The sequence below is a fragment of the Rhinichthys klamathensis genome, unplaced genomic scaffold (genome assembly GCF_029890125.1).
Source record: "Rhinichthys klamathensis goyatoka isolate OS25496 unplaced genomic scaffold, OSU_Roscu_1.1 h1tg000241l_1, whole genome shotgun sequence".
Lineage (NCBI taxonomy): Eukaryota > Metazoa > Chordata > Actinopteri > Cypriniformes > Leuciscidae > Rhinichthys > Rhinichthys klamathensis.
Genome location: NW_026606763.1, coordinates 118,106 through 136,437, shown reverse-complemented (window position 1 = coordinate 136,437; position 18,332 = coordinate 118,106). Strand labels below are relative to the sequence as shown.

Genomic DNA, 18,332 nt, shown 5'->3' with positions numbered 1-18,332 from the left:
AGCCATCAAAACTTGGCGCAATAATGGTCATTTCTACTCAATTTTATGACTCCAAAGTCTTCAATTCAATTCAAAGTGGCAGTAAACAAACTAGTTGTGACTTTGACACCACATTTATTTTACTAAGCAGAAATTTAAGTTTAAGTTTTCGATTGTATTTGTTATGTTTGTTTCTTGTTTTTACAGTAATTTAAACTCTACCGAGATTCATTCAAAAGTTTTGAATCACCCCAGGGAGATGAAAAAAGCCACTTTATAGACTACACACACACACACACACACACACACATGCGCGATATAGATATATATATATATATATATATATATATATATATATATATATATATATATATATACACACACGCAATTCCAATTGTAACACTTTTTAAGATGTAATATGCATATATATTATTAACTAACTAAACTAGAGTTTGCTAAATATAACACACTCCATTCTATTGTCAAAATATAATAGTGAAACATTACATAGCCGCTCGAATTATTGCTACATTGTATCAATAACCTTGATGCACGAGACGCGAGCGCGCTTTGAACTTGAACATGAACATGAGATCCCCACAAAGACTTACATTTTCTGAACGGGCTTCTTCCGTTTCTTGGCCGCATAGATACCGATACCCCCCGACATGGTTGTCTGGTGTAGGCTATCTGAGAAGTGTTTAAAATATGACTAGCATGTAAAATCCCCTCAGTTTCCTTTAACTGTCGATGAAAGTGTGAGTTATTCAGGTAAATCCTCTCACATGTGCATAAACAAGAGGCGAATATTTCCCGTCCAGATGTAATTCCTGTCAGCGGCAGTTCTTTACACCAATAGCAGGTTCAAATGAAAGCGAAAAGTTTCCGAAAGTTTTCATCCTCTACACGGCGAATGCAATGGCGTGAGCTGAACAAATTTTCCTTCTTCCTTTTTTGTTTTTTTCGACCTGTCATTCTCTAGTGGCTCCACACAGCCCTTGTAGGGAGCTGACTGGCTGCGAGTTCTGAGCGTCGACCAACCAGAAGCGTTAGAACGACAGGCAGGTAAGCTGGACGCTTTGTGATTGGTTGGAAAAGTCTTCAGGAAATCATAAATACAGGAGCCGCTCTTAAGGTGGACCAGAGAAATACAAGCAGCATTGCACCCTCATTCGGCTGCACTATGGTACAGCTGCAGTGTAACTTGTTAGTGCATTGTTGTTATTATTGTTTTATATACATTTATTTCATAAAGAAATTGTGTATTATAAAATACAAAATCAAACTATTAGTGGTGTATTAACTTAATTAGTGGTAATTTAATGTAAACACTAAAATAGTTGTGTTTTACTGCTTTTCATATGTTTATTATCCATAGTTATTGTAGGTAGTTGTTGTTGGCCTGGCCTGCAAGTATTTGCACACTTTGCCACTCCTAAAATGTCTGAATGTCATAGCATTACATAACACAGTCTCTGAACCCGTGTTGTTATTCTTGGAAGATATACAAGAGCACCTTTCAAACAAAATAGGCTATATGACAAAATAACTTTATTATGATACAACTATAGATATACTGTTCAAAATGAAGTCAAACAGTATTGTGACACTTTTGTCTGGTTGTGAAATGGACTGCTAATGTGATGAACTACACCCGTGTGAACTTGAGGGGAACTGACTTCATACATCCCCTGAAATCATCTTGGGACCAGTTGATTACAAGCAATTACAAAAAGAAGGAGAGTTCTGGGAAAACTGTAGCAGGATTTTTAGTTTGCAGATTTTGTTGTCTAATGCAGTGACATTCAAATATTTTAGTGAAGCTAAAGTGTTCAAATAGCTACATTTTGCCACCATGCTTCCCATTTAAAACCAGGCTTTTGAATAAAATCATGCACCATTTAGAAAGATACAAATCTGTTGTTTCACTGTATAGGACAGGAATAACATGTGACTGACTGTGTTAGTGGAAAGATTCAGTCACACAAATGCCAAATGCTATCTTCATCCATTCCTGGTTACTCACATGACAAGATTTTGATCCAAGTTTATGGTCATACAGTATATTGTATATATTTTCAGTAATTTGGGACACGTTCACAGTGTTGCCTTCAAATCAGTAAATAAAATTATATATATATATATATATATATATATATATATATATAAACAGATTGTAGGCCAAGACACTTATAATAGAATAATAAAAATAATTCTAAATATATTTACAAAACTCATCTCTGGTTAATTTCAGTCTTATTACTATTATTATAGCCTAAATATTATATTATTGTAAGTAATATATTAATACATACATAATATTTATTATTATTATTATACTATGTATGCACACAAATAAATAACTATAGCAAATATATAAAAAATTAATTAAACAGAAAATAATAATAATATCTTTAATTATTTCTAATATGTAATATATTTATTTACTTCTATTTAATTTGTTTATATTTTTATATATGTATTTATTTATGATAATAATAATTGTAAAATTTTCTGTAGAAAATGTGAGTGGTTCTTCTTACCTTGCCTCAACTATTCTAGGGTGTTCTGGTGGTTGCCAGGGTGTTGCTATGCAGCTGGCTCAGGTCCTTTCATCAAAGTAAGTATATGATATATATTTTTTTATCCTGTTTTAGTCCACTAGGACAAAAGCCGTAATTTAATCACTTAAATTATTATCACTCATCTGTTTAGCACAAACGTGCAGGATAAGATACGGATCAAAGTTGAATTCACACCACTAAAAAGCTTAAAATAGGCTGAACTTAAAATTGTTAATTTAGAGCTCATACGGTCCAGGTTTATAAACTTAATCTGTAAAGTTCAATGCACACAGCTATAATCTGTCAGTTTAGGTAAGAAGATAGGATGTGCCTCAGGCCTTGCTTTCCCCACATTTGATTTCCTTGCTTTCTAATACCTTTCTCATTGTGTGTGTGTGTGTGTGGCGGACGTGTCAGTAATAGTGTCTACAGTCACGCTCTACAAGTCAGGTTTCTATATCTTCACCTCAGGTATTGTCTTTTAGCCCAACGTTTAACAACCAAAAAAACAGGAAATGCATACAGACACTTATCTAAACACACACACACACAGACAGCGCGAGAGAGAGAGAGAGAGAGAGAGAGAGAGAGAGAGAGAGAGAGAGAGAGAGAGAGAGAGAGAGAGAGAGAGAGAGAGAGAGAGAGAGAGAGAGAGAGAGAGAGAGAGAGAGAGAGAGAGAGAGAGAGAGAATATTTGGCATATTTTCAAAGTAAAACAATAATGCCCGTATTTTCAATAATTTAACAGTAAAAAAAAAAAGCCCCTGCAATCAAGGCCTTATACTTTTTGAACATGGACCAAGAATGTAAAAGCAAAAGCATAAATGTGTCTCTCTGAAAATGACCAAATTTGAAAACCACTATTATTATTGCTCATTATTAAGGAGTAATATGCTGTAACTTTTACAATCAATCGGTCTGGTGAGCCATAAAACAGGTGAAAAATTCCTGGCATGGAAGGAGGGACTCAAGCCCAAGGAACTAGAGAAATCAGAGAAACCCTAGGAAACAGCCTAGCAACCACCCAGAACACCTTAGCAACATGCTGAACACCTCCTAGAACACAATAGGAACCTCATAGCAACACATTAAAAAAGCATCCACACCTAGAAACCACCAGTAGCAACCACATAGCCACATGATTAAAAACCTATGATTAAAAACCTAAAAATCGGAACACATTATAAACTTAATAGCAACACATTAGCAAACTTTCATGCATAAAAATCACCTAACAACACGGGGAAAAAAGCCCTCTCAGAACACTTTAGCAACACTTTGAAAACCATAACAACATGCTAATAGCCTCTCTGGACACATTGGGAACTTCGCATTGACAGGGGAACTTCGTAGTAACAGTGGTAAACCTCCATACCTAAACCTTGTCGTGTTTACAACGGCAGGTGCTTTCAAGTCACTTTCGTTGGAGTAAGATGGTGGTGTACTTTCTCTTAATTAATTATACAAAAATACAGCAAGGTTGTATCCTTTTACAACAAGGAATGTGCATCAGGTGTGTTTAGCTTTTTTATGTTTTCAATTAATTATCGTTACATATTGTATTGTTATATTAACAATGCTATCATATTTTGTGCAGGCAATTCGCCTTTGGCTAAGCCACACCCTAGAATGTAGATTGACCAATCACAGCGCAGCCAAGAACGAGCTCCCACAGAGGTCCGACACTTTTTCACAGCGCTCCATTGACTTTAACACAGGCGTCTCATATTTTTTGTCTCGGCAGGCTATTACCGTCGTAGTTTTATCAAAAATATGGTTAAACGTTGTGCCTGGGGCATTTGTAACACAGATACACGTTTCCCAGAGAGGTTGGAGGGGGGTGTCTGTTTTTTTCCCCTTCCCAAAACCGAAGTCAAATCCTGACAAGTGTCGTCTAGCACACACTGCTAATAATACAACGTTATACTCGCGTAGTCCGTTTGCTTTGTAATAACGATTATAGAAGTGAATAGAGACCTGCAGCTTTGGATGAACAGTGTTGCTCCTTGATATTGTTAGTCAGCCTCCGTCTCGATTAGTAGGATATGCGGTGGTTCATTTTTTGACTGTGACCTCTATTTGGATGCCTTGTTGTTCCTTGCGTTTTACCTGTATGTCGTGAATATAGCGTGAATATAGCCTTCGAACGTATATTGCAGCCCCTTTTGGTCTACTTCTATCGGACACTTTATTTGCTGCTTTATAAAAGTTTGATAAAATTTCAGCAGGAAGAGCTGTCACAGCATAAGCCATGTTGATACCAGAGCCCATGAAGTTTGTTTGTCGGACGTAGCAACAGTAACTAAGGGGGGCGGGGCTTAGCCAAAGGCGAATTAGTTTACTTCACTTTAAGAAAAGCCTGACAATATCATTGATAAATACTTTTAAATATTGTGGTATTCTGCCATGTTTCTCACCCAACTCAACTTGAATGCACCATATTTGTAAGCTGTCCTCCATATTGGAACGGTCAAAGCCGGTTGACTGAGTGTCTGCAACCTTATATATGATTTTGCCAAACTAACACAATAAGACGAAGGCATTGTCAGCTAACACGACATTAAAAAGTTACCAAAGTAAAAGTAAAAATTAAAAAGAACCACAGTAAAATCTGTAATTATTGAGTTAATATAGCCTATAGAAAAACACAAACCAGCACATTCTCACTTTTGCTTTGAAAGGTTATCCCGTTTCTTTGTGAATTTAAATCTCAGTGGTTTCACAATCAGAAGCTGCAATGTTGTGGTAACATTTATTCTTACTGTGAGTGACAACACTTTGAACGTTCCAAGATGGCGGGTGCGCCGACGTGTCTGAAGCGGCCGAATGTAGCATCTAGGCCTACTTATAGGCTACATAGGCTATCTTTCCCTAAACCACCCAGAACACCTGAGCAACAAACAAACAAACACCTCTCAGAACACATTAGAAACCTCATAGCAACACATTAGCAACCATACACACCTAGAAATCACCTAGCAACATGCTAAAATCTCTCTGAACACGTTTAGCATTCCCCTAGCAATCATGATGATAGCGAGTTCAGCATAAACAAGCATTACTAAAAATCTAGTTGGTTGTATAAATTAATCGCCAGTGGGGTTTTTTTTCAGCTAAGATGGAAATTAAATCCCAATGTGCCACTTTTGTGTAAATATTAATTTAGCCCCCTTTCAATGTTTCCTCAAGAAAACAGAGGAGCAGCACGACGGCTCTTTGCCAGCGCGCGTGGGAGGTTTCCAGGCAGTGCTGCTCATTAGGTTCATGAGGTCTCTGCATGTTCGCACTGAATGACAAAGCTGTTTTCTGTTCCATAAGGAGCCGTATCGGACCTCCGTACACAGTTTACTCTGTGGCGATTTGTCAGCGTGGTGTTTGAAAGTCCAGTCATGCAGTGAGAGGGGAAAATAGTGGCTGAAATGAACCAAGGTATAAATCTTTAGACGGTGGGTGATTATCAGGAACGATATATTCAAACGTTCAGAATGTGACTTTTATGGTCAAATGTTGAATAAATATAAATACAGCCCATTGAATAAATCAAATAGTAGATTTAATGTATTTAAATTAAAGTAATTTAGTCATTAAAAGTAATCTCTTAGGATGTTTTTTTTTAAGAATGTCAAAAAATATCAAAAAATTTGCTATGATAATTACAGTTTCTGCCCATTCTTAGAGTTATTGATTGGAAAAATCGAACCCCAAGTATTAACCCCCCCAAAACCAGTTCAGCGGAAATCCCGCCCTGCAGCTAATTCTAAAGATTTCATTGGTCATATCAATCACTGTATTGATTGCCTAAACCAAACACTGATCCCTAAACCTACACATCACTGTAACCTTAAAGGGTTAGTTCACCCAAAAATGAAATTTATGTCATTTTAAGCCCGTAAGACCTCCGTTCATCTTCAGAACACAGTTTAAGATATTTTAGATTTAGTCTAAAATCTAAATCTCCATTGAAAATGTTTGTACGGTATACTGTCCTTGTCCAGAAAGGAAATAAAGACATCGTCAAAGTAGTCCATGTGACATCAGTGGATTAGTTAGAATGTTTTGAAGCATCGAAAATACATTTTTGTCCAAAAATAACAAAAACTGCGACTTTATTCAGCATTGTATTGTCTTCCGGTTCTGTTGTCAATCCTCTTTCACGAGTCCGCTGTGACGCTGCTGACGTGTATCTGGTGCGTCCGTGTATTCGGGTTCAAATAAATATGGCTGGGCAAAATAAATGCAAGTCTTCCTCTGTGTCGAAATCCTTAGACATGTTTGCGAAGATTGTTTTGTTTACAGTGTGCGTCTCCCTCAGACTGTAAACGAAGCTCGGGCGCACTGATAACACGTCATCAGCGTCACTGAACGCGGCTTGACAACAGAACCGGAAGAGAATACAATGCTGAATAAAGTCATAGTTTTTGTTATTTTTGGACATGCCCTAGCAAACCCAGGTCCCAGAAGACCCTAGCAGCCACATCAACACTTTTGTAACCACCAACTGTTGAACATTCAAGCACCATTTTCTTAAAGGTACACAGCAGCCGTATTTCTTTCTTGAATGAATCTGACTGCGTCCAAAATCGCATACTTCACTACAGCTAAAAAACTATGTTCTCTTACGAGAGGTTCTCTCATATTGCGTAAGCTAGCTTACGCTACGGGAAAGATTCATCTTTTCTGAGAATTTGAAGCCAAAAAATTATCCTATAATTTTGTATCCATTGTCAACGCAGTTCAGCTGCAGCAGACCATGAGCGGGCTAGCTAGCAGCTCATTGGTTTGCTCACAGAGAACTGCTTAAGCCTATGAGGAGACGCGAAAGAACTCTCGGCCAATGAGAGTCTGACCTGCTCTCATTGCGTCAGAGCCCGCCGAAACGGGCGTGGTCAGAGAGTATAAATTAGCGTCCCAGGCTGTAAACTCTGATTTTCATCCTCTTCAGCGAGGCTACACGCATCTGCTGATCCTGAGAGAAGCCACCGTCGTTGAAAAGGCAACTCTAGCGAGCATCTGGGAGACTGAGGAAGCCGGCCGTCTTCGCCACCTTCAGCCGTCCTGCGAGCTAGCGGCATCCGACGGATTTGTATCCTTTTTACAAAAAGCTTCCTATACTTATTTGTATCTAAAAGAGCCGAGCGTCTTTTTAACCCTTGTGTTCTGTTCGATTTCTGTGTACTCCCCTTATGGACCGGGTCAAATTGACCCTAATTGGATTCAATACAATTCCTCAAAAATCACACTATGAAAAACAACAAAGATTTAGATACAAACTGTAAACTTTTAATATCAACATTTGCCAAACATTACAAAAACATTATATCTGAAAATATGATTTATTAAAATGTTTTTAAAACAGTTTTTAAAACAGTTTTGTTTTGACAAAATTGGAAAATAAACAGTATACTGATTTTTTTTCCTTTTTTTTTTTTTCCTTTTTTTTTTTTTTACATTTTATGCTTTGAACATCGTAACTGAACAAAAAAAATTGCTGTATAATGAAATTTTTTCATTTTTCTAAGTTAACTTTCCCTAGTTTCCTAAGACCTATTTTCCAGTTTCATTATTCACTCACTGGGAAGTGAGAAACCAAACATAACAAAAACATACATCAAATACATTTTTTTAATTTATTTTTTGGCTCTGTGAAGCTGCCTTTGAAAATCCTACAAAAAAGTTTTGGTTAACTTAAAAGCTAGGTATTTTAGATATCTTGAATATTGAAATGAGAGCTTATTTTGCTATCTGTGTCGGACAAAGATTTTCATCTGTAATTTGCAAATAATTCTGAACACTGTAATTTTAGCTTTTTCAAGTGTGTTTGGTTAGGGTTAGAGCACTTTTAGATGCACGTGTCTTGCACGTTAGAACTGGAGTTGAAGTGCCCTGACATACAGAAAATAAATGTTTTTATTTTGTGTCTGTACAGTTGCTTTTGAATGGCTGTCTATGAGGGTCAAATTGACCCGCGAACATCACGAACGTTAGGGTTGCGGCGGTGAGGAAAATTTCCCACCGGTTATTCGACGTGTGACAACACCGGTAATCCCGGTGTCGCCGTGGGGGGCGGGGCGGGGGGTTAAATAGCTTTTAAATGCGTGCGCGTTATACTTTCACTTTCGAAATAAGCGTCCATTGGCAATTCAGCGCTGACAATTCAAAACTCGCTGATAATAAAACTTTTATTTATAGACAGAACTTTTATTAGCATAACGAACAAATAAAAATAACCCCATGCATAGGCTGAAAAAAGTGAAAATCGTCAAACTGTGGGCCCAAACAAATAAGAACCATAAAACGTTTTAACGAATAAGAAAATAAAATAGGCCTAAATAAATTACACAAAGTTTAAATAAGATAAAACCAAATAAATAAGAGACAAATATAAAATCTCCACACGTGCTAAATGGAATTTGACTCCTGATGCTTGCTGATCTGTGACGTGACTGGCTCTTGGCACGCACTGCGCAGTTCAGTTTTTAATTATAATGTATGCTCTCTTCTGAACTAAATAATTGATCATTATTATTTTTAATTAATTCAAATAAATATTTTAGCAAAAACGAATACTTTAAAAAAGTCAAGACATCGCGGTGTCACGGTGGGAAAAGCCGCGTTTCCACCGCAGGAACTTTCCCCAGGAACTAGGAACTTTGGGGTGGTACTCCGTGTGTTTACACCGCAGGAACCAGGGTCTAAATGAAGTTCCGGGTAAAAATTTCCCCCCAAGAAAGTCCCTGCTGGCGAGGTAGTACTTTTTCAGAGTTCAGGAACTTTCGGGGTGGGACTTGTGCGCTGAACATGCTGATTGGTTCTTTTACCTTGTTCTCTCTGCCGGATGGCGCGCGTTCGTCCCATCCATCTCACGGTCATGTCCACTATAGCTGATAACAAAATCTAGCATTACGAGCTTTCTGAAATGAATACGCTTTGGTATTAGTGTTCGTCTCTTTTCTGCCGTTTTGTTAATTACCTCGTTAGTAAACCAATAGATCGCACACAAAAACAGCACAGCTTGAATCTCCTCAATACTTAAAACTCAAAACAAGTAAGCGCAGACTGGGAGGAGCAGTCGCACGCAGTTCAACGTCACCAGACTAATCTTCCCGGTACTTTAGTCCACGGTGTAAACGCAGTGAGCAACCGTTCTGGGGCAAAAAAAGTTCCTATGAAAAAAGTTCCTGGGACAAATAGTTCCTGGTAATTGCGGTGGAAACGCGGCTAAAGTGATGTCACCGGTGATGGGGCTTAAAACCGGTAACACCGTCAACATCGTCTATCGCGGCAAGCCTACCGAACGTAACAGTAATTTTGTTTGTATATGTCAAAACACATCAGCATGTTGAAACTTTGCATGCATGTTCATCATGATAAATGAGAAAAAGTCACAAAATATCAAGAAAAAAAACAAAGGTTAACCAGTATTTCCAACAACTTGAAAATCGAAACGGGTCAAATTGACCCGCAACATAACACAAGGGTTAAAGATGTCTCGTAAATAGGGTTGGGTATCGGTTGGGTTTTATCCGATACCAGTACCTACTCTGTATTTTTTAAACGGTTCCGGTGCCTAAACGGTTCTTGAAACGGTACTTAAGAAAACGAAACCGCACACACTTTATCAAAAAATAATACCCTTTTATTTACAGGGCCAAACTGGACACAATATTAACTTAAATCTTTAAACAATATAAATACAAATAATAATAAAACCAATATAAAATAAAAATTCACATTTACATAATATCAAATAAAACTATATTGTATCAAACAAAGTAATAATACTGGAGATTAATAGAGATTACTAGCAGGCAGAGCTGCCAACTCTCACGCATTGACCGTGAGACTCACGCAATTGACCCTTTTCACACGCTCTCACGCACGCCACATGCATTTTCTCAGGCAGAGAAAAATCGCGGACAAAGAGGACACTGACACCGACAGACAGGTTACTTTTGATATGGAACAAATCCACAGCTGTCAGATTCTGTCAATATTTTACGAGATTCACACAATAAATAACGTTTTGGCTCTTTGAAATGTGACAGATCGCTGTAGCGCGTCAGTTCAAATGCCACGTGATACAGCAGCCTACAAATACAAATCGACTGCTTCTTAGCTACGCAGCGTTGAGTGAACCTATGAAAGAGAACATCTCTGGTTACTGGTGTAACTTATGTTCTCTCAATAGGGAACGAGACGCTGCCAAGCTCCTTGCGCTGCCGACCAGCTTCCTTTTTCGGCAAAGAAATCTGAGGAGCAGATGGCGCGCACGCGCCAAAATAATATGACGACGTAAGTGCGTCGAGGCGCAATGAATTGGCTTGATTCTATATGGATTCAGACTATCGGCACACCCAGGGGGCATTCTGACGCGTAATTTTACACGTGAAATGCAGCCAAACCTTGCGAGCAAGAGCGCGCATTCGAGACAGAGACTGCGTGTGTGTGTGTGTGCCTAATTAAGTCAGGCACCGAAATCAGGCACCGAAATTGTCGTTCTTATTCGGTCTGGTTACTACCGTTTACGCCGGAACCGGTTCCCTATTAGTACCGAGTTTCGGTACCCAACCCTACTCGTAAATCCTCCTGCGGTTCTTGCCGCGCTCCCCTCGAGACTGGAGACCGCCATGTCATCTGCGCTCTCTGCCTCGGATTGGAGCACGCCGAGCTCGCCCTCGCCGATGGCGGCTGCGATCTCTGCGAGGACATGCCGTTGTCGACCCTGCGGGTTCGACTTCAGGCCACTAAAGTTGCTTCCGCGCCGCCTATGACTTCGCCGCGGAAAAAGAAACGCCGCTCACAGAGGCCGCCGGAACCCCAGCTAGAAGCGTTCATCCCGCCGGAGCCTGTCGCCTCCCGCTCTCCTTCTCCGCCGCTTCCGGACATACAGTTGGCGCTGAGTGGCCGCTCTGTCGCTTCTGATGACGCCGCGGACATTAAGGAAACCTGTTCGCTTCTCGCTTCAGACAGTGAGGAATGGTCCGGTTCTCACGCCTCCTCGGCCCGAGAATCCTCTGGGACCCGCGCTGGAATCGAGGAGGAATTAGTGCGCCTCCTCTCACAGGCCGTCGAACGCCTCGGGCTCGATTGGTCCCCTCCCCCCGAGCAGACCATCAACCGTATGGACGGCAGCTACTTCCGCCAGCGCTCGACTCCCGTCACTAAACGGGCCGCGCCCTTCCTGCCTGAACTGCACGCGGAACTCACGAAGTCCTGGAATGCCCCGCTCTCTGCTAGAACTCGCTCTGACTCTTCCGCCCCGCTTCGCGTTGTGGACGGAGCAGCAGAAAAGGGCTATCTCTCCATTCCCCCTGTAGAGGACCTGGTCGCCGCACATTTATGCCCGCCTTCCACGAGATGGCGCTCATCACCTGTGCTTCCCTCTAAAGCCTGCAGAGCGACTTTAAGCTTTCACACCCACGCTTACTCAGCCGCCGGCCAAGCAGCCTCTGCACTTCACTCCATGTCCATCCTTCAGATACTACAGGGTGATTTACTTCGTGAATGGGACGAGAGCGGAAAAAATCCCCCCACAGTCGCGGATTTGAGGAGCGCCACGGACATTGCCCTTCGCGCTACAAAATCTGCTGCTCAAGCAGGGCTCCAGACTAACTTTTTGCCTTGGTTGCACTGGTGCGCCTAACTTTTTTATTTAGGTGCACCAGCACAAAACTTAGGTGCACTCAAATTTTTCCTCGTCTCGCGTCGCCTTTAACGCCACAATTTCAAGGTCACCTTTTTATCACGCTCCATATATTCATATATATTATGTAAATGCTTTTAAACAAGAATAAGGTGTAGTTTTTTTTTTTTTTTTGGAAGCACAATTATACTGTATATAAAAATATAAATCTTTTAAAAAAAAAATTAAAGTGCTGTTTTTACATTGTTCAAGTTAGGGCAGGGTATTGACACTAATTTCACAATTCGATTCAATATTGATTATTTTGGATATCAGGTACAATACATGGCAAATTTTCTCAAGAAAAACAAATCTCAACTGCTGTAAACTGGGAGTCAGTTGTAGCCCACTATGCTTCATTAGCCTACTATAATATTGAAGGTAAAAATTACCTGATTTGTACACAAACACTTAAATTACACTTATTTTTTTTGGAATAATAAAGTTATATGAAATATAAACATTTAAATGGTGGCTGCATAAAAACTTGCCAGATTTTTTTTAAACATGCATTAAATATTGAAAAACATAAATTATAATGAATATGTAATATGGTGCATATATTAGGCACAATGCTCCTCTAGAGTTAATTTTTCTAGCTAGCTAACGAGTTTATGGGCACTGGATATGTTTTTTCTGAGGTAAATGTGACGTTACATTACATTGTTTACAATTGTTTTACTGACGTCTTTCCACGGTTGAAACACTGATTGAGCGATTCCATGCGAAAGATACGGATTTCGATAAGTTGTACTCTATCTTTTAACACACTTTCAGATGCTCGTTCATGTTTATTTCGCGCTGTAACTGGTATTATAAAGGCAGAAGAGGAGATCATGTGCGCTCCGCGCTGCTGCTTCTCTGGGGCTGAGCTGAGCCAGAGCGATCTCACGCCACAGCGTCAAAACACTATTTATGTTTTTGAATTTCGTAAGAAAATGGACCTAATTTGAAATCTGAGACTTTGTTACATATCAATAGTAACAAAGCACAAAGATTATTGCGATTTATTGGATGGGATGCTCGCTACAATGTTCCATTCATTCATCAACTGAAAATAGCATAGCCCAACGGTTCGTAAAAATCAATGAGAATCGATTAAAATCGAGAAATCAATATTTTTTACCTAGTTCAAGTAGCCTACATTTTTAAAAGCTTCTTCGTCGTCTGTTTTCCTGCGTTTATTTAGCTGATGCTGCTGATTGCCGTAACAGATTCTCTGGTGCTCAGGTGACAGGTCGCAATTTATTTCAATCACACAGAACGGAGCATTTTAGTCCTACAGGAATATCTGAACCACAGCCAATCAGAGGCAAAGACCCGCCCAATCTCTATCTCTGATTGGTTTAGACCACGATATGATCCAACCATGCGTGCAAGGAGAACAAAAGACTCGTTTTGTGAAGAGGCAGCGGATGCGATCATGCGAGAACGTTAGGTGCACTGGTGCGACCTAGGAAAAATTCTTGTCGCACCCTTACAAATTTTGGTCGCATGTGCGACCAAATTGGTCGCACTCTAGAGCCCTGTCAAGCCCTGGGGAAATGCATGGCCGCCATTTGTGTGTCTGAAAGACATTTGTGGCTCACACTCGCCGACATGGGAGATTCTGAGCGCGCCGCCTTTCTCAACGCCCCGCTCTCTCCATCCGGCCTCTTCGGATCTGCTGTCACGGGTATCGTTGACCGTTTCTCAGAAGTGCAGAAAGCCTCCCAGGCCATGAATCTTTTTCTGCCTCGTCGCGCTAGCTCCTCTGCAGGCCGCTCACGTGACCAGCCTCCTGCACGAGCCCCACTCCAGCGCCCAGCTCAGCACAGTCAGACTTCTCAGCGACGCCAGGGCGGCCGCCCTCGTTCTCGCTCTGACAGCCGCCACAGACCGCCATGTGCCCACAACACTGTGTTCACTCATACACAAAAGCATTTCAGTTCCCGTGTTTCTCACAGAGCCCACTCTCATAAAGCGGTTCCAACCCGCTCGAGTTTCAGAGTGCATAAGCGCGCCCACGAGCCCGTGTGCGCGTCCCACCTCTGCTCACTCTGTTACACGGCCCTTAAACTCCTCTCTGAGTGTAAGTCCCGCTGTCATAAACACTTTGAGCGCGCTCGCGCAGCCCGCTATGTGCAGCAACGGGGACCATGTAGCCATTCACCCCTTAGCGTTACGCTTCAAAGCGTGGGAAGCTATTCCGGGAATTTCCCAGTGGGTACTAAACACAATAAGGCTAGGCTATCGCTTACAGTTTCACCGCCGCCCCCACGTTTTCAAGCGCGGCTAGAAACTATTGTGAACCCAGAAGCAGTGACACTGCTCCGTTCAGAGATAGCAAAACTATTGTGCAAAAGGGCTATACAGAGAGTTCCTCTATCTATGAGCGAGTCGGGGTCTTACGGCCGTTGGTTTCTGGTTCCAAAGAAAGACGGCGGCCTCAGACCAATCTTAGACCTCAGATCTCTGAACAAAGTTCTCATGAAAAGACCGTTCAAAATGCTCACTATCAGAAAACTCCTCGCGCATGTGCACCAGGGGGACTGGTTCATTTCACTAGATCTGAAAGATGCTTACTTTCAGATTCAGATAAATCACCTTCACAGGCCATTCTTACGTTTCGCCTTCGAAGGCCAGGTTTATCAATACACCGTCCTTCCGTTCGGCCTATCCCTAGCACCCCGTACGTTCACGAAGTGCATGGATGCGGCGCTCGCCCCCCTGCGGAGTCAGGGGCTGCGAATACTGAACTATTTGGACGACTGGCTGATTTTGGCACAATTACAGAGAGAGCTACTGTCTCATCGTACAGTTCTCCTCGACCATCTGAAAGCTTTGGGCCTCTCTGTCAACTGGACAAAGAGCGCACTACAACCCAGTCAGACTATCTCCTTCTTGGGTATAGAGCTAGACTCGGTCACGATGACGGCTCGTCTGTCAACACAGCGCGTGCGCCGTGTTCAGTGTCTCGCCGCATCTTTTCAGATGAACAGACTCACACCTCTGAAAACTTTTCAGAAGGCGTTGGGTTACATGGCCTCAGTCTCCGCGGTGCTCCAGCTGGGGTTACTGCGCATGCGCCCGCTTCAGCTCTGGTTGAAGAGCCGTGTGTCTCACCGTGCGTGGACCACGGGCCGCCAGCTGATAAAAGTAACGCAGACCTGTATCACAGCTCTGCAGCCATGGACTGTGGCAGAATGGTTTCAGCGGGGCGTTTCCATGGGGACCCTTTCTCGCCGAAAAGTCATCTCGACAGACGCATCCAACACGGGTTGGGGTGCGGTCTGCGAGGGCTCACCGGCCTTCGGCCCCTGGTCAGCTCCGGAGAGCCTCCTCCACATTAACTGTTTGGAGATGCTGGCGGTCGAGAACGCGCTCACGCGCTTTCTTCCGCGCATTCACGGTCACCACGTGCTGATCCGTTCGGACAATATAGCCGTGGTCTCCTATCTAAACCGTCAGGGCGGAGTCAAATCCAGGAATCTCTTCCGGCTGACAGAACGCATCTTAGTTTGGTCTCAGTGTCACCTGCTCTCGCTCAGAGCGACGCACGTGCCGGATCATCTGAACGACGGTCCAGACAGTCTGTCCAGGAACCCCATTCCCCCCGGGGAATGGTCCCTGCACACTCTTACAGTCCAAAAGCTGTGGCGAATATTCGGCAGAGCAGAGGTGGACCTCTTCGCCTCAGAAGAGAACACCCACTGCCCAATATTTTTCTCAAAGAGCGAGGACGCGCTAGCCCAGACCTGGCCCAGCCGCCCGCTTTATGCATTCCCTCCGGTTTCTCTGCTACCACAGGTGCTTCAGAGAATCAGGGAAACACGCCACTCGGTGCTCCTCATAGCTCCGCGTTGGGAGGGTCAGACTTGGTTTCCGGAGCTCACTCAGCTGTCACAGACAGCCCCGTGGCCCATTCCAATCAGAGCAGATCTCCTCTCCCAAGCTCGCGGCACGATCTGGCATCCCCACCCAGAGCGCTGGGCGCTACATGCGTGGGTGATCAACAACTACCCATTGCTTTGCCAGAGGGAGTGTTAAACACGATCATACAGGCTAGAGCGGCTTCTACTAGAAGGCTCTATGCGTCTAAATGATCTGTGTTCTCTAAATGGTGCACCGACAGAAACTTGGACCCACGGTTATGCGAGGTTCCTTCCTTGCTAGTTTTTCTCCAAGAGATGTTGGACAAGGGCAGGTCCCCGTCCACTCTCAAGGTGTATGTGGCAGCCGTCGCAGCGTTCGTTGAACCCCGGCGCGGCCAGTCACTGGGCAAAGATGGCTTGGTCATCCGCTTCCTCAGAGGAGCTAGAAGGATGAACCCCCCACGCCCCCCTTCGGTGTCGACTTGGGACCTTTCCATAGTTCTCGAAGCTATGAAAGCCCCTCCATTCGAACCGCTAAACACCGTGGACCTCAAATACCTTTCGCTCAAAACAGTTCCCTTTCAAGGGAACTTCGAGCTGCGTCAAACGCTGTGTCAAACGCTGCCCCTGCGTTGTGCGTCATGAAGCACTTATGGAATCAGCCCAATGGAGAGACGGAACGTCATAGGCGGGTGACGTCATCGACCAGGAAACTATAAAGCACCCCAAAAACACAAGCGCATCAGCTTCTGTGACTTCAGTCGCGCTATATGTGAATCTGTCTGAGTGTAAACACTGTGTCTGTCTTTAGTATTTGCTAGGCAGGAGTTATCACATTTGCACCACACAAACAATTTTGTATGAGAGACTATGGCAAGCGAACGGCATTTAAGAAGTGTGTTCCTCCCTGCTCGCGCTATCTAACGGGCGGGGATACACACGTTCTTTGTGTTGTTTGTTTGGGAGTGCAGCATGCCCAGTCAGCTCTCGAGGGGGCTGGCTGCGAGCATTGCAAGCGTCCGCCTTTATGGACACTCCGCTCCCGCCGGGCGCTCTTTGAGGAGAGTGCTCGGTGCGCGCTCCCCGCGGTTCGAGTCCCGCTTCTGCCGAGGCTGAGCGGCGACGCTTATCGTGGGGATCGCAAATGGATCTTTCAGCGGGGTTAGAGACGGGCTCTGCCTTATCTCTGCCTTTACCTGTTAGATCCAGTGTCTCAGCCCGGTTTGGAAGCACGCTTTGCGGTTTCTTCCGCCCGGGCTGAGGCACCAGTACTGCAACTGTCTAACGTTAGTTATAAAAACTAGGAGATAAAAATAGCAGTATTGACGAGGGAGATGTGGAGGACTCGCCATCTAACACTCCCGAAAGCGAAGAGCTCATGGAGGTTCTTACTCGAGCTGTATCAAAACTAAGCATTGAGTGGCCAGTGGCTAGGCAGGAGTCTGTTATTAAATCTAAGTTAGATGAAAGATTTCTCCCTTCCCGTGTGCAACCTCCTTGCCGGTGCTTGCCGTTTTTTCATGATCTCCATACTGAGGTGTCGAGATTATGGAAGAAGCAGGCTTCTGATAAATAATTTTAGCCCCCAATCATTCACATATTCAGATTTAGCGGGGGCTAGGTTTTTGAAAAAAAAAAAGACGGCGCTTTGCCGCGGGTAGAAGAGACGCTTGCAAGCTATCTCTCTTCCGAGGCTGCATTGTCATTTAAAGCACCGGCATTACCTTCCAAGCCATTATGAAATATTTCGGCTTTGTAAAGTGTATTTGGCGGCAGGTCAGGCTGCGTCGTGTCTGCATACAATGTCTATATTGCAGGCATACCAGGCTGATTTGCTAAAGGACGTGAGCGTGAGTGAGGAGGCAGTACTGACGTGGTTAGAGAACTCTGTCAGGCTGCCGATTTGTGGTAAAATGATTTTTTCCAACATGAAACAGAAAGAGAAAGCTTTCTTTTAGATGATCCTCTCTCCCCTGCGGGGTTATTCAGTGACTTAGTTAATACTGTCATTGATAATTTCAGGAAGAAAAGAAGCAAGCAGCAGCTTTTAAAAGGTTTCTTCCATTAAAAGTTCACGTCCACGGGGCTGCTGGGCGGGAGCAGCCCCGGCCGTCCACGAGCTCATCGCATAGGCGCAGCAAAGCAGAGTATCGCGTCTCGCGCTCCCCCTGCTGGACAGTGGGACCAGACGCGGCACTCTCAGCCAAAGCTTTTTGAAAAATAAATATAATATAATATATATATATATATATA

The 18,332-nt window shown here is 43.0% G+C and overlaps 1 protein-coding gene across 1 annotated transcript in view; it reads right to left on the bottom strand.

The window, feature by feature from the left end:
• ahr2 (aryl hydrocarbon receptor 2) overlaps positions 1–939 on the bottom strand; it is a 64,393-nt gene extending 63,454 nt beyond the window's left edge. The window contains exon 1 of the mRNA XM_056265874.1: positions 591–939. Coding sequence (XP_056121849.1) covers positions 591–649 — 59 coding nt within the window. The 5' untranslated portion in view covers positions 650–939. The remainder of the gene's footprint in view (positions 1–590) is intronic.
• Positions 940–18,332: the final 17,393 nt, after the last annotated feature.